The sequence below is a fragment of the Falco punctatus genome (genome assembly GCF_963210335.1).
Source record: "Falco punctatus genome assembly, chromosome: 2".
Taxonomy (NCBI): Eukaryota; Metazoa; Chordata; class Aves; order Falconiformes; family Falconidae; genus Falco; species Falco punctatus.
The window spans coordinates 109213241-109229766 of record NC_137581.1 but is presented as its reverse complement, the minus strand read 5'-3'; the positions used below and the strand labels follow the sequence as shown (position 1 = coordinate 109229766).

Here is a 16526-nt window from a genome sequence, read left to right as displayed (position 1 = left end):
TCTCAGTCAAAGCTTCCAGAAGTTTCCTGGGATGAGGAAAAAGTACTTTTTTTTAGTTCAAGAGCCTTTTTTCCTGACTGATCATTCAGGATGTCACAGGACTATTATGGAAAAAGAAGATGCCCTTCGCAAAGAAAGACTTCCAAGATAATGTTCTTGGAAATCTTTAGTAATGAGAAGTTCACTAGATTTCATTCCCTTTGCTTTATATTTAGCTTACATTCTATTTTTGCATTATAAGAGGAGCAGGACATGAGTCAAATGTGGCCTCTTGAAAGCCCTTCCATCTTCTGTTCTATGATGCTGTTATATGTGACTGTACATGAACGCATAGGCATTTTTCTCTTCACCATGCGTCTAAATATATACCAGCTAATTTAATGTAATGGCTGTAACGGTCCACCCATGTATGACATGCCATAAGCCTAATTTCTTAAAAGCAAATATATCATTATGCTGTTCTTATGCTTGCAATGGCTAGCAAAATAATACCATGAAATGCATCTTAATTAAAAATTAGAACAATAAATGTTCAAAGTGATTTTTCAGTATTTTGTAAGCTTCAGGCATGCATTGACTGAGTGATGTCCTGAGCAATTTCTATACAAAAAAATGTTTGTATCTATGAAAATGCTGTCTTTCTGTATGGCTGAATTGTTGACATGTTTAAAAAACATTCTTATTTGGCTTTTGAGTTTCGATTATTCCCCTACCTCCTGCCCCGGATTTATTCTTCTTATGTGTGTGTGTGTGTGTGTGTATATATATATATATGTATGTAAAGGATTAGAGGAAAAATATGTATCAATCTTCTAAATTTATTCAGGACCACAGGTTCTGTGGAAATCTTTTGTTCTATTCCATTAAGATGTACGAGGTAGTGTAGCTGTTTAAAAATACAGAAGTAATAAGCTTACTCATTTTGCAAAGAGACCGATGATGCAAGTTTTCATATCTTAATATGGCCTCAGCTGCAAAGAGACAAAAGATGAGAATAGAGAGTGACAGATTTAATGCATTGGTCACAGTATACTTTATATATTTAAGCCCATCTGGCCACTTGTGTGGAACTCCACTTGGCTGTCTCCATAAAATCTGAAGCAACCCATCTTAACATTGCACAAATAGGCATGAAATCTACAAACCCAGCAGACACAAAGGGTGTATTAGTAAGAAAAAAATTAGTCTGTCTGGTGAACTTTCAGACTAGGCAGTGCACTTAGCATCACAGAGGATAAAGGGACCTGAAGTATGAAATATAATTTCCAGTAAGGTAGCAGTCAAAAGTGGTGGTGATGCCTCAGCAAAATAGGTATTTGACCTCAACGTTGCAAAAACTGACGTCTGGAATTCTTCACTGGAAGAAGGTGTTATAATTTAACCATTTCCCATTCAAAAAAGGTATCCTTTTCCAGAGGAGGTTTATTATTTGTATCGTTTGTTGCGATTCCATCTCCTGTTTGTATTGCAGTCTCTTATATTTTATTTAGGCTTATTTTGGAATTGTGCAACACATGTCACCATAAAAAAAAAAATAATTAAAATCTATTCACTTCTTAGTTTGTAGGGAAAAAGTTTGTTTTCTTAAGTAAATACCTTTTCATTTCTTATATAGGTTGTATTAATAGAATTAGTAGCAGCACCTTTCTCCTTAAACACTAATCTCTCATTCTGAATCTGATGTCACTACCCATAGCATAAAGCCATTAAATGTTGGATTTACACAAGAGTGAAAAAAAATGGGTATTTCAAAGGCTAAGCTGCGGAATGTGTAAAGCAATATCCGCTCTGAGTAAAGGTTTTGAATTCTTGCCCTCCGCCTGTGCAGTAATGAAATTTCCAGTAAGTGCTCACTGTAGTGGTAAAAAAACAGGACGGCAGTATTTCGTCTTTGAGTTGCTTCAATTCAGGTAGAAAGCATTGGTCACCAACTGAATATTCTTACTGCTGTTCCTAGAAGACTCTTGTAAAGGTTCAGTACAGAAAGAGTAGAAAAGACTGATTTTACAGGTGTTTTCTCTATTAAAAAAAATAATATTAAAAATACGTGGAAAAAGAACACATTCTTTATTTTCAAGTGGGATATTTAAGGATAAATTGTATTTGAAAAGGGCTGCTTGTTCAGTAATAATGAGAACATGTGATTGTTTTTACCAATTCATAACTCATTTTTTAGTTACTCTATAGCTTTTTCATGCAAGTCAAGAAGGCAGGATTGATTATTTTGTGCTCTTACGTCTTTACATCCTTTTAAATATTCAGTCTTCTTTAATTGAGGTCAAAGTGAGAGACTACAAAGAGTACATTAGAATGTGTAATACAAGATTTAAGTCATCTGTCAGGAACTGCTAAATTAAAATTTATCCCTCAGTACCAACCTCATGTGAATGTACTTTGAATTTGTAATTCTGTGATTTTCAGTTACAAGAGTGGATGTTGGGGTAGCTGACTGGAGGTATCTGTCTCATATGGAAAACAAACCATTTCTATCTAGACGTGTAAATAGAGATTTTGAAGGAGTCTTAAGGATTTTTCCTTGAAAAACTGGTGATGTCCGTTCTTTTCATGCTGCCTTTTAGAGTTACTCAATCCAATTAATTGGCTATTTTGGGTGTCTTTTTTTTTTCAGATTCTCATGGAAACCCTGTGTCTTCAGAAGATCAAGTCAGTTTAGCCCAGCAGATTTCTGACGTAGTAAAGCAGCCAGCCTTTATTGCTGGAATTGGTGCAGCCTGTTGGATTATCCTTATGGTCTTCAGCATCTGGTTGTATCGCCATAGGAAGAAGCGAAATGGACTCACTAGTACTTACGCGGGTATCAGAAAAGGTGCCGTATTACATATTTCAGTCTGCTGGGTGCTGAATGCCTGTTTACTGGCTATTTATTTTAAGTTTCTTGTTCTTCTAAGACTCAACGCAGGAATTATCAAATTACTTCAATGCTTTCAGGAAGTATGGATCAGGAGCCGATGCAGAAAGCAACTATTAACGTTGAAACCTGGCTTTAAAGCATAAGCCTTTAGCAAAATACCTAGACTAGCTTTACGTAAAGATACTCCTACAAATGAGAAATGTAAAGATGGATTTAAGGCCGGGAGCTTCCAATATGCCATTGCTACCTGACGCTGTACCAGCTGAAAAGGAGCTAAGTGGATGGTGGTTTGCCGTCCCTCCTGTTCAGTCCTTTGCTTGCTGCTGAGAACGCTAACCGTGGTGTACGTTTCAGTAACGCTTCTGGTGCGTGTAGCTGGGTTCCCTTGTGTTCCAGGGGGATGTGGTGAAGTGGCTGTTTGCAAAAGCACAACAGTCAGTAATACTTTCCAAGGCTCTTCCGTAAATGCTGTTTTGAGACCCTTTGCTGGGACTGAATTCTGGGGCTATCACATCTTGCATCTGCATTCAGTTAGAATGGCAGCAGCGGGACTAACTTAAAGCACTCTTCGTTTTCATGTTATTGATAAGCTTTTATACCAGATTGTCACTGGCCAAGCAGGGCTTTACAGTGTACTCTATAGCAAACAAAACTAGAATCTCTACCTGGAAGATCTTCTGGAACAAAAACTTGCTTTCTCCTGATGCAATAATCTTTTGATTAAGCCCTGAAGTTAAAGCTGAATTCAATAAGCTACAGTTCATTAAATTTCAAAGCAGTACCTCATAGGCACTCATAGAGTAAGAACCATAAATTCTGGAATGAATCAGAAAATGGGACGTCCTGCTTTTGAAGGACTAGAAGGAGAATATATGATATTTAGTAATCAAAAGATAGACTTTGGCTTAAAAGGTGCACACACCTTCATGTATGAATGGTGTCATGAGATCATGTTCTTTAGTCGCTTCGGGAATGCATATGTGATGGGCAAGATAAATGGGCAATATAACAAATGTTTTTAAACAGTAGCAGTGTGTTGCTATGCAAAAGAAGCAGTGCAGAAAATAGCAACTGAGTGAGTGGAAACATGGAAATAGTTTTGGAGTGTTGCAGATTTTGGGTGTCCTCTGTGCTATTAAAGTATCAGTGCTTGCAGTAGACTTCAGGCACAGCAGTTGTAGCAGAGTTGTAGCCACAGAAACCAGGGATGAATTTCACCTTTGATTTTGTTTTGCTGGGATTTCCTAGGTAGGAGAGACCCCGACATACTGCTGCATTGACCTGCGCTGTTTTGTTTTACTAATAGCATGCTGCCACGCTGCCTTTCTACAGTTCTATCAAACTAACATCACTGTGCTTTCAGCAGTACCTATGATTAAGTAAAAAGGCATACAATTTGTCCTTAAAAATGGTTACTTTAATGACATGAGCTATTGTTCAAAACAGCTGTGTTTATCAATATCTGTAAAAATATCTTTCGTGTAATTTGGTAGGGATTTTAAAGAAAATATACAGAAAAGTAGGGTCTGCATCTCCATTAGCAAGTATTCTTCAAGAAAAAAAGCCATCTTTGGTGAAATACATATTGCAAAGTATTTTGCCACTCCGCAGTGCATCAAGTCATAACTGCAAGCCCAAACTTTCTTCAGTCTTGCATTTACTTATTTATTTTTATATTTAGCTTCAGGCCTGACATCTGTTATAATACTTCACTACTCCCACACATACATATTGTACTAGCACTGTTACACACTCAGAAGAGTTTATTAATAGAAGCTCTGTGTGTGGAGTTGAACCTCTGTTCATCTGTTCCTCAGTTCCTTAAGAAACTAAATAGGTTTAGTACTTAGCTCACGGAAGAGTAAAGAGACAGTAGTTTAAGATTTTTTTTCATGTCATTGTGCTTGCAAATTAATTTTGAGACACTTGATTCTTTTGAATAGCTCTGGTTTAAATGCACCTTCTATTTTAATGAAAGCTTGTTACTATGGTTCTATATTTTTGAGTATAGCTAAATTAAACTTGACTGTGTGAAAAGACCTAGCTCAAAGAAAATACAATGGAATTCCCAAGATAAGGAGCAGTTCTACAAATGAAGCCTGAAATGGACAAATGCGCAGAGGTTTTTCTTTTTTTTTTTTTTGGTGTTTTTTTTTTTGTTTGGTTTTTTTTTTTGCTTAGTGTCATATCCCTGGAAATAAATTGACTCTGTAAAAGCAGGGGAAAACTACAGTACATCCTGAATTATAACAACAAAGACACTCTGGCCACCCCCCAAAACATCAGAGTTACTGTAAAAATGAGATTAAGCAGTTGTTCTCTTAGCCAGAACTTTTTTTCTGTGCCAGGTTTGCTGATCAAATTCTGCCTCAAGGCTACTTTCATTGAATATTTTGTTTTTCTTATATTTTTCTTTGCTGTCATTAGATCGAAAAGGGCAATGTTAGCCTTTTTCTGCCCATCAGTGACAGAAAAACTGTGCTGTCTTGTCAACAGGAGGGGGAGCATGTGCTAATAGGAAGAGCAGATGCTGGTGCTCTGTATTTGGATTAGAGACCCTATTGATCCGGAGAGGATTTATAGTAGCTGTGAGGGTGAGGATTGTCAAGCAATGTCATTGTTCCGCTGTTAACCTTTCCCACTTAAAGCCAAGGGTTGAAAGGTAGAAGGGTGTTACATCTAGAGAGATCTTTTATCTTTTTTGTGGTTATTTAAGAAAGATAATAACTCTGTTTAGCAGTCTTGTCTATGAAAACAAAAACTAATTGCTGCAGTAGATTTTAGTGCCTTTATTACAGTGAGAGTTGGTGCCATTCTTCATTCAGAGACAGTAAAACAGCAGTTCTCTTTGTTCCTTTATATGATTATTATTTCCTTACTGAATACTTGAGTGTGCCTGTTAGTTCAGTGTAATGAGCATTTACTTAGTGAACTGCAGATAAGATTCAATAGGACCTTGATAAGGCTTTGTTAAGGAATTTGTCATTCTGCATTCTAAAATGATTAACAGTGTGGGGGTTTTGTTTGTGCTAGGATTTTCAGGAAAACTTAAAATACCAAACTGACGGGTATTTGAAAGACTAAACCACAGTCCAGTCCAGCCCCCTCAGGAGCACAGTAGAGTATCAAGCTTTATTCTTTTGGTTGTTGTTTTTTTTTCCTTTTTTTTTTTTTTTTTCAGAATAGTACTTGCAGAGACAAGCTTCTTTCTGAATCGCAAATTTAATTTTATTTCTATATCAATGTGACTGAACTACTGGGTTAGTTATATACATTTGTTTTATGTTCAGCTGTCTGCTAGATTTATACTAATGTGGTATGTTTCCCTTTCTCTCTTCAGCTTAATAACCAGTTTGTATTTTGTTTTGATTTTTCAGTCCCGTCTTTTACCTTCACACCAACAGGTATATATTTGCACTTTTCCCCCCTTCTTTGTTACTTTAGCATGTGTTTGTGGTACTGTTTTTTCTTTTTCTGACATAACCAGCCCAGCTGTTCTGAAGGTGGTTTTTAAACAATTTTATTAATGAAAGTGTCATTATTTTGTTCTTCATGTAGTGTATATTTGCTTTGGAGCTAACACTTTTTTCTATTTGTGTGTACCATTTTGTACCATACCACTTGATGCAAGCATGCCATTTTGTAGCATGATCTCATCAGCTTGTACAATCTGGGTGTGACCTTCTGTATCTAGTGATGCAAAAGGTGCTTCTGATGGAGGAGGAATGACTTGGCAGAGCCCAGATGCTGACTTGAAAGGGATTCAGTGGGATTATACTTGGTGAAACATTTGCTTCTTCTCTTTCCTCTGAATTTGCGTTAATCCAGTGACCTAGGAGTTTTCTGCTTTGGAACATTCAGAAAATCAAAGTGTTACAGTGGCTGGATTTCTTTGCTTGCTGCCTTAAACTGTATTTGTGCTTTGAAATTGTAAAACAGTCATCCTGTTCTACATAAACAGAGGTGCATTTTAAATTCAGGGTGGGTTTAAAATCATTTTCTATTCATTTTTCTTTGGAAATGTAGAAAATATGACATAACCTGAGCCATCACTCACCGAAGTCCGTAAGAGCCATGCCGTTTTGTAGAGCTGACCTTCAGCCCGTCCCACAGTCTGGCAGCTGAGCAGCTCTTCCTCTACAGCAGATATAATTCAACATACTCAGTGCCCACCAGTATACTGCATGCATTACTCCTAGCTAAGCCTGAGTGAACAGACAGGGTGCTTATCCCTCCTTTGCTCTAAGCCCCTTATTTTCACAAGAGGTCTGTGAGACTCGCAGGACGTATATCCCAGCAGGGTAAAACCCACCCACCCCTTCCTCTGCCCACTTATATTAGCAGGGCATATTAGCTCAACACCAGCACAGTACTAATGTGGCCCCTGGGCAGCGGCTGAGTTACATCCATCCAAGTTGGACCGCAGATGAAGCAAGCTCATGTCCTTCTGCGTTCATCCACGCAGACCCAGTCGCAATGGGTTAGATTCTTATCCATGTGCTTTTAATCACATTGAATAGTATCTTGTTTCAAAAGTCATCCCGTTATGTTCAGCGGAGTTGCTTACTGTTCGACATGAGCCGGAGTGGCCCGTAGTGTTTCTGGAGTCCTTTGAGGTCCACGGTGGACACTATTTCAAACTATTATTATTTTGCTGTTCCTTTAATTGGCTTAACAGAGGGCTACTATTGCAATCACAAGTGTTGCACACTACTGAAATTCTGCAGAGGTTCGTAGATTAACAAACTTATATTGTCCTAGTTGGCTTCTTAACATTAAAAGAAAATATCGGGTCTCCATAAGATAGATACATCAAAGCAGCAAAATAAATAGCACTGAGATTTTTAAAGAAGAAATTGGAAAAAAACCACAGATGTAAAACATTTAAAGGGGGGGGGGGGGGGGGGGGGAATAATCCTTTTTCAATCCAGGATCCCAGTTGTTAGTTCCATTGACTTTAAATGGAACCAGACCCTCTTCTTTAGCATTACCAATAGTAAATGACTTACCTGTAGCAATGCATCCTACATTTTAATCCTGTTACTGTAATCACTGCCAGCATTTATCTCTCTCTTGCAGACTCCCAGTTTGGAGTTCTTCTAAAGAGCAGAATTTGGCTGCTTTTTTTCAACACATACCTAGCTGGAAAATGTAGAATCCATCAGCATTTGCAGGAAGACAATCTCCTTAACCCTTTGCCAAACCCAATGCAAAACTGCAGAATTTATATCAGTGTTTCTTCTTGGGTGTTTGCATCCTAAAAAATAACTTTTCAACCGTTATGCTTCCTGTGAAGGTTATGCAATCCATGGCAACCAATAAATGCATGTGGAAATCCACTTTGTTAATGTGTAATGCTTCTGAAAAGCTAGCAAAACTCTTCCTTCTAATTTAGGGAGTATTCTTTCTGCCATACGTTTTTTACTAAGATTTATACTCTTAAATTTTTAGATAAAAGAGTATCATTAATAAATCCAATAGTAAAATGTTATAAAATTTGAAGCATCTGTGGACTTTTAGAGTGTGCTTGTTCCACGAATACGGTTCAGTAACATTCAGAAGGAGGGTGTTTTTGCAGTAGGTTCAGCTGTAATAAGCCATTGTTTACACTGGAAGTAAGATCTGTTATAGAATCACAATACCTCTTTAATCTTACCAAAATAATAAGGTAGAGCAAAGCTTTACCATCTACCCATTCGTGAAATAAATATATGACCTAAGTTCTTCCACAGAGTAACTCCACTGAAGTCAGCAGAGTTATGTTAAGGATAAGTTCAACCTGATGTATGGCTTCCTGCTTTCTGAAGTGATACGCGCGTGTTTTGTGTTTTGCAGAACAGAACTGAAATATAAAACTTTGTTGGAGCTAAGACTAGCAGTTATCAAGCAACACAAGTATTACGTATAAACTCATGTTTGAAGGAATAGTTTGCAGAGTGAGATTCAGGATTGATGTATAAACAATGCACGTTTATTGTCTTAGCTAAAATGAAACAAAGGCAAATTTAATACTGCTTATTTAAGGAGTCTTATGGTTTTTAAATGATTTCCTTTTTTTTGTCTTTAACTATTTTAGTAACATATCAGAGAGGAGGAGAGGCCGTAAGCAGTGGAGGCAGGTAATTATGTGCTTTACTTTAAAAGCTGTGAATTGTGTGCAACTACATTTAAGGATGCTAGGAGTATAATTTTCCTAGTAACTGATGGCAGAGTAATCACTTGTAAAGATATGTTTTAATTTATGATATTAATTTTACATTTTAGCCATATATTTTTCTGTTTAGAAGGAGGATGTATGGTTTGAATTTTTAGGTTGATTTCCAGGGAATGATTAGTAATATTTTCAGCTTTGTTAACCTGTAAAAACTGCATCTCAAAATCTGAGCAGCAGAGGGAGCACTTTAACTTCAAAATAAAGACCTGGTTTAGCAGCTGATTAAAGGAGTAAAGTAATTACGTCGTGGCATTTCTGAAGATTAAGAAATATAGCTGGTTCACAAATACTACAAAGAAAGAAAACGTTTATTGTAAAAAAAAAAAATTGCTGAAGACATAAACGGCTTATAAGGTGACTTTTTAAGAAAAAATCTTGCTGTGAATGCAAAACAGTTAAAAGTGTTGCTTGCGAGAGACGAGCACTGAAGGAGAAGGAAACAGAGAGGTTTTACATTTAAAGTCCCCCACTTTGAGAACCTAGCCCATTCCGTGCTGAGGAATTAACTAAAACATGTTTACTGGGTTTACGTTGTTACTTAATGAATGGCAATGGACAAAACAGTAATTTACGTTTCCTGTGTAGAGATGGAGTTTTCTTCAGGAGGGCAAAATAACAGTTTGGGCAAAAAGGCAGGTCAGAGCAGTGTCACTTCAGTAACACACCTTTTGGTTTTTTCTAGGTCACATTCAGGCATGCCTTTTTATAAACTCCAAAATCTCAGAGAGCAGCTGGGTGATAAATTCCTATGTCAATTCCTGTTTCACAAGTGGCATCTTGTGATTTCTAATTTGCAAGACCATACAAAAATTCAGTAACTGTAAAGATTAGGCATAAAATTAAAGATTCCCAGTCTACTTGAATGCTGTGCAGAGGCGACGCTACTCTGCTGCTGCTGCTGCTGAACCTGGCATGTTAAGAGCAATTGCAGATATCTCTGTCCAGCACTGTATGTTGCTGTGTTGTCGTAGTCATAAAACCATGGAGAAAAACCTCTAGAGCAGTTACCATGTGATTTCTGAATGGACAAATCTGTAAATCACTGGGTTGCTGCCTTCACCCCAGGATAGTGAGAAAATAAGAGAGAACAGAGATGAACCCTCTCTTTTGCTGACAAGGTTGTTCAAAAAGATACGCAGTTAACATCCTTTGTGTTCTTTGTGCCACTGTGCTTTCTCGCTCTTCCCATAGCACAAGCTAGAGAAAGCACACTCACATAGAGGACAGAAATGAATCTGGAACTGTCTATATTGTGTACAGTCATTTTGGTACTGCTAGAGAAGCATCATCAGTTTTTACTGTCCTAGTTTTAAGGAACAGTGCCACAATCTAGCAGTGTAATTGATTCAAGGTGCTAACATTTATGCTTCTTTTGTTCGTTTGCATATGTAGCGTTTACAGGATATATGGTGTAACATATTTTGTAGAATGTGAAACATACTCCTGCAACATTAAAAAAATGTTATTTTTGCATATGAAATCTTCCTCTGATTTCAAACCTAAGGTTTTTGCTTCCTTACGTTTTATTTGCAATGTTTTGGAGAGGTTTAGCATTTTTGCCAAGTGCAGTTATGTGAGCATGTTAAAGCATTATTCAGAATTCAGAATGTCACAGAGATATATTTCAGCATAATCCCTGCTTCTGCAATGCTGAAAAAATACTCATTTCTGTGGCAATCCCTTTCCTAGCCAGGATTCAAGTAATAGTAGTTGTGGTGGATTGACTCCAGCCAGGCACCCACACAGCCACTTGCTCAGCCCACCCCTGCTCCAGGCGCAGTACAGTGATCCTAAGGACCAAAGATTTTGCTGCAAAGTTTGAAGATCTTTGGAAATTAAGATCTCAAATCATCACTGGTTATAGTGCTGTAATGCCTCTTGCCAACAGTTCCACCTAAATGGCTCCTATTAGTAGAGTTTTAGTCTGCTTACATACCTCACGCCACATTTCTTACATGACAGCAGGTGTGAATGCAAAGTAAATTGTAGAAGCAAAGGACCTTTAACTCTCTATCCAAAAATCCAGTACCAGGTCTCAGAAGTGCTGAAACATTCTGAAAGGCTTTGTCTCCTCCAAATGTCTTGAGGTAAAGTTTTATTGTGAAGAGCAGTGTGATAGGGGGAAAACATGTGTTTCAAATCACCTGGTCTGCTCACAGGACTACATATCTTTACATTTATTTCAGATTTACGGAAAATACTTCAGTGTAGGTGTATTGGCTGGTTCCTGACAGTGAGTCAAGCCTCATCACCTCCTAAGTAAAATCGTCAGGTGACATATGCAGTACAGAAATATATATACACATGTATCTATAGGTCTTTCAAACATTATTCTAAGACTATGACTTAAGCCTGCAGCACTGACAGACTATATCCTCCAACACTAACTGCATGCAATTTGTATGCTCAACTTGCAGTTTAAGAGGATTAGCATATTTTATTTTTGAAGAGCATCACACCTAATATTATGGAGACTAGTTTCTGCACTATTTCAAATGGAAAGTTGCCTGTTAAATCCTGTGATGAAAGAGACTGCATTCCTTTTTAAAAAAAATACATGACAGTGGCTAAAATTATCTATTTTTAAAAGCACCTTAGTTATCAATGGCAATTTTAAGTTGTTAGGGGATGCTACATATATGCGACTTTATAACATGCCATTGCATTGTTAGTGTGAAAACCGAAGAGGCATCAAAGATTCTATAAAACATTTGTCAGAGCATCTTTCATGCTCACTGGGAAAATCCAGCAACGTGGAAACCAAGGAATGCTGTTTCTGCTGATTGTAGAAATACGCTGTATTTCAAATGTAGCCAGTATGCAGCACTGATTACTGGATGTTTTTAGAGGTGTTGAGTATTCCCAGTTACTTTAATCTTGCTTAGGAGCTGCTGCTTTTCACCCATGTAAATATTAACCGAGCGGCTTACCCATTAACGAAGATATATTGCACCCTCAGTACGCTTAGTGAGATCCAAATACTCCAAAGGACAGAGGTTTCTGTAATCTGCTCTTCCCTTTGATCCACTGCTGTAGAACTATCTGATGGTGAGGAGAGCTCAGCTTCACAAATCACCAAGATTTTAGGAATATTCACATCCAAACCTGGCTCTTACTTCCACAGATCCATCTTGCTTCCATGTGTGAATTTTTTGATTGACTTGCCAATTTCCCCCTTTTTTGCTTTGTTTTCTGTAAGAAAGGGAGAAACGGCAGAAAAATAAAAATACCACCTTCCCAGAAATTTAAGGAAGAAAAAAAAAAAAAAAAGCTTAAACAAAACCAAAGTGTCAGATAAAGGTTGCACACCAACGCTTGTGTAGCTCAGCAAACTGAACTGGTGGTGTCCTTGGCTGTTCACTTCAGAATGTCTTAGCAAGGAGCAGGTTACATAGGAGACTGCAAGCCATTAAATAATGCACTCAAGCTGTATTTTCCAATGTTCAAGCCTTTCAGTATGTGATATTATTTTATAATAATCTAACCTTTTGAGAATTCACATAATTGCAATGTGAAAATGCTTTTGTTTAATATGTTTAATGACCAAGCTTTGTTTTTAAAGGCCAGGACTCCTAAACATCAGTGAGCCGACCACTCAGCCATGGCTAGCAGATACGTGGCCTAACACAGGGAACAACCACAACGACTGCTCCATCAACTGCTGCACCTCTGGCAACGGAAACAGTGATAGCAACCTTACGACGTACAGTCGACCAGGTTAGATATGTTTCTACCTTGCTAAGGAATCTTCTTGACAAATTATATATTTATAATACTTAAGAGAGTATACAGGTTTGTTCGGGTTTTTATTTCCAATGCATTTAGACTTAATGTAGTTCCTCCTTTATGTCACGATGATGCTTTTGGTCCCTTTCTGGAACCCTTTTTTTTTGGTCCCCGTTGGATGGTTGTAGCAAGCTGTAGGTGGAAGGAGCCCCTGCATAGTTCAGTGTTACCAAAGTCCCGCTGAACTGATACATTTCAGCAACTGAAGAAAGCAGATAAGGTCATTTTTAGGTTGTTCTGTACATCCTTGTTGCTTGGGTGGAGAAGTACCAAAATGACACTAGTAAGATTTTCCTTCTGGTTTGAATTTGTTGGGAAGCAAGAAATAAAACATTGTTACAGTACTTGTAAGACAGTCCGTCTACTTTGGCACATTCAGAACCTCCCTTGGGGTGCCACTCTGTACAAAATCGGATAGCTGGTTTTCTGTTTAGGGCGTGTGAATAGGAGAGTTAACTTCACAGTCTAAAAGCAATTATGAAATGCTAGGTTAAGTGGTAGTTCCCAAGAGCTTGGGCAGGACTCGGTGTGCTCTTGAAGCAAACCTTGTGAGTGCCATGGGAGCACAGATGGGGAATTATGTCTGGAAGCACTCATTTTTGCACATTTTGTTTTAAACAGACCTTGGGTTTCTTTTGTTTTAACCCGGTTTCTGTCACTGGTGAGGAATGAAATTGAGATTTTCCCACTACCAGCATCTCTGGCTGATATTTGCTGGTAACATTTCCCAGAACTTCGGAGAGGGAGTATAATCGCCTATAGTGAAGTTGCATGTGCAAACCAACATTACCTCCTGTAATTAACGTGAAACCAGCCATAATGGTTAGTAATCCATGGATGGTGGTAATGGTAATTCAATTCATCTCCTGCAGTAATGCTGTCTGGCAATGACCAGTGCCAGGTGCTTCAGAGGAAGGTGAGAGATTTTAACATTAGACACTTGTGTTTTACACTGCCCAAGGCTATCATGTCCCCATGTACTTATGTAAAAAGATTTCTGATACGGAGATACTTTATTGTGGCAAGTACAGACATACCAAGTTCTAGTAACTGAAACTTACCAAATTCAGGAAAGGAAGAGAATGCTCATTTTTGAGGTTTGTAAACTATTATAAAGTCTTGTCATGAGGTGCAGTGGATTCATTCTCAATTTAACTTTTGTATTAAGCTTGGTTGTGTTGCAAAGTGATTCCTTCCCTTCAAGCAGAGCTTGCAAACTTGAGAGTCAGACATTATGCTCATAGTGGTCTCTTCTGTCCTGGAAAATCTGGCAAATATTCTTAATTATGTCAGCTTGGGCTTGATTTATGATCTGAAGAAGCTGAGTTGAATGTCCCCTCTATAGCTGTCAATATGCTAAGTAACTGTGCATTTCTAATTTCTTTTAAGTATAGTACTGTCTTCCAAGTCTGCAGAGTGGGAATGGGTTTGGGAATGGGTTGTTCTAAAACTAGATGTTATAAAAAAAAAAACTAACAGAACAAATCTTCTCTCATATAGGTAAACCAGTGTTGTTTAAGTACTTTGTATAAGGAATTCTGATGTGTCTGTGTAAAAAAAATGTACCTACTGCATATACTGTATCGGTAATATTGCCCTACACGCAAATCAGACGTAGCTGAAAACGGAAGGAAGTAAAAATATATGTTATAGGTGACTCTGCAAGGGTTTTATAGCAAAGCAAGAGGTACTAAGAATGAAGAATACACTGGATATCTAATTGCCCAATATAATACAATAGGCTTGAAAGGACGAAAGACCAGCATGGTTTCAGTAGGTGAGAGAAAAGCAGAAATGAAAACGTTTAAAAAGTACAAATCAAGAAGTTGAAGACTGTGAAGCAATAAATAACAGCTCACATAAGAAAGAAAAATATATCAAACAGTAAAACCTTCAGAAAACACAAGCTGGGGGGCATGAAACGTGCAATGATAAGCTGTATGTGGCATGTTCAGATGCTGTTCCTTAATTACTGAAAATGTGGATCAGTGGTTTTCTTCCTCAATGTAGTATTTTATTTCTCTTTTTCAGGAAATATTTATCAAAAAAGATGTATGTATTAGGGAATATTTTTTAAATTGAACGTATTCTATATTTAGTAGTTATTTCATTTAGTATAATGGTCAAATCCTGAATTCTGTACTTAGTTTTACTTGGCACCCTTTCCGGTAAATTAACTGTGGCCGCAGGTAATGGACTTCAGGTTTTGAATCAAAATCATTAGCATAAATACCACATCTTTTAAAAGAAGAAAACTATATTCCTGGTGATTGTTATGTAATTATTGATGCACCAATCAGCTGGTAAATGAGAATTTTTGCTTAATGATCATTGCAAGCTAGTTTCAGTAAGCCTCGTAACTGCCGACTCACACACTGCGTTACTCCATTCCGTATTCTTCCCGTGGACTGGATACAGAGAGGGGAAAAGGTGTGTGGAGCTGCTGTCATGCAGAGGCAAGGGAATGTGGAAAGGCAGGCACGCTGGTCACACCGCAGTGGCCAGAGCACCAGTATCTGTCTAATTTGCTCTATGCAATAAGTGGTGATCTCATCATGCGATAGCTATTAGAAGAATTAAATCATGCTGTCTATATGTTATATACTTAGCATACAGGGCAACGGTATTACTGTGGTATTACTTACTTTGCAATATCCAGAGCAACTGAAAATTAGCAAAAAATTCCAGATTGCTTTCCTGTCTTTTTGTTTCCAACAAGATTGTACAAGGAAATGATGTTCAAATAAAGACTTGGCTACTGGGTACTGAGTTTACCTTTCACATTGTACTCTTACTCTTCAATTCTGTTATGTGTAATCATTTTTCAGCCTGTTTTACAAAAGTCTGTTGTATCTCTGTTTCTTACCACAAGAACAAGATAGTCTAAATGCTGTTGAGGCAACATGAGATGACTGTCATGTTTAGTTATTCCCGCTATTAAGTTTTGGTTGATTTTTCCTTTCGATGCAAATTCTTTTAGTCACAGTTGTTGGTTGGGTATCTATACTGCTTTGAGCGTACTGTCTAAACATGTGAATGTTCATGTGGCCACACTGGAAAAAGCCCAGCAAGGTAAGTCGTTGTAGATACAATTCAGAATATCTGAATTTACAGCGAATCAAAACAGTGAACACTACTTTTGAAGCGGTAGCTTATAAGGTAAATAATATTCAGTTAATTATTTAGTTAATTACGGTATCTCTGCTTCATGGATGCAAGCCGTATAGTTATGCGCTAAAAAATTTTTAAAGGGAATTTCATTGGCATTGTAAGCGAACAGAATGACCTTTTCTTTTTTCTTTCCTCTGTGGTTAGCCGATTGTATAGCAAATTACAACAATCAGCTGGACAACAAGCAAACAAACCTGATGTTGCCTGAGTCAACTGTATATGGTGATGTGGACCTCAGCAACAAAATCAATGAGATGAAAACCTTCAATAGTCCAAATCTAAAGGACGGAAGATTTGTCAGCCAGCCTGGGCAGCCCACTCCTTATGCCACCACTCAACTCATCCAGTCAAATATCAGCAATAATGTTAACAATGGCAGCGGGGATACGAATGAGAAACACTGGAAACCCTCTGTTCAGCAAAAGCAAGAGGTTGCACCCATACAGTACAACATTATGGAACAAAACAAATTAAACAAAGGTG

The 16526-nt window shown here is 37.7% G+C and overlaps 1 protein-coding gene across 10 annotated transcripts in view; it reads left to right on the top strand.

The window, feature by feature from the left end:
- The window catches only part of ROBO1 (roundabout guidance receptor 1), a 742961-nt gene that overhangs the window by 702465 nt on the left and 23970 nt on the right, over nucleotides 1-16526 (top strand). For 7 of the 10 annotated variants that reach the window (XM_080374482.1, XM_080374481.1, XM_080374483.1 and 4 more), the window contains 5 exons: nucleotides 2630-2827; nucleotides 6250-6276; nucleotides 8949-8991; nucleotides 12649-12803; nucleotides 16188-16523. In XM_080374482.1, the coding sequence (XP_080230608.1) occupies nucleotides 2630-2827; nucleotides 6250-6276; nucleotides 8949-8991; nucleotides 12649-12803; nucleotides 16188-16523 (759 nt within the window). The remainder of the gene's footprint in view (nucleotides 1-2629; nucleotides 2828-6249; nucleotides 6277-8948; nucleotides 8992-12648; nucleotides 12804-16187; nucleotides 16524-16526) is intronic. The other 3 variants (XM_080374479.1, XM_080374486.1, XM_080374485.1) reach the window with 2 other exon arrangements.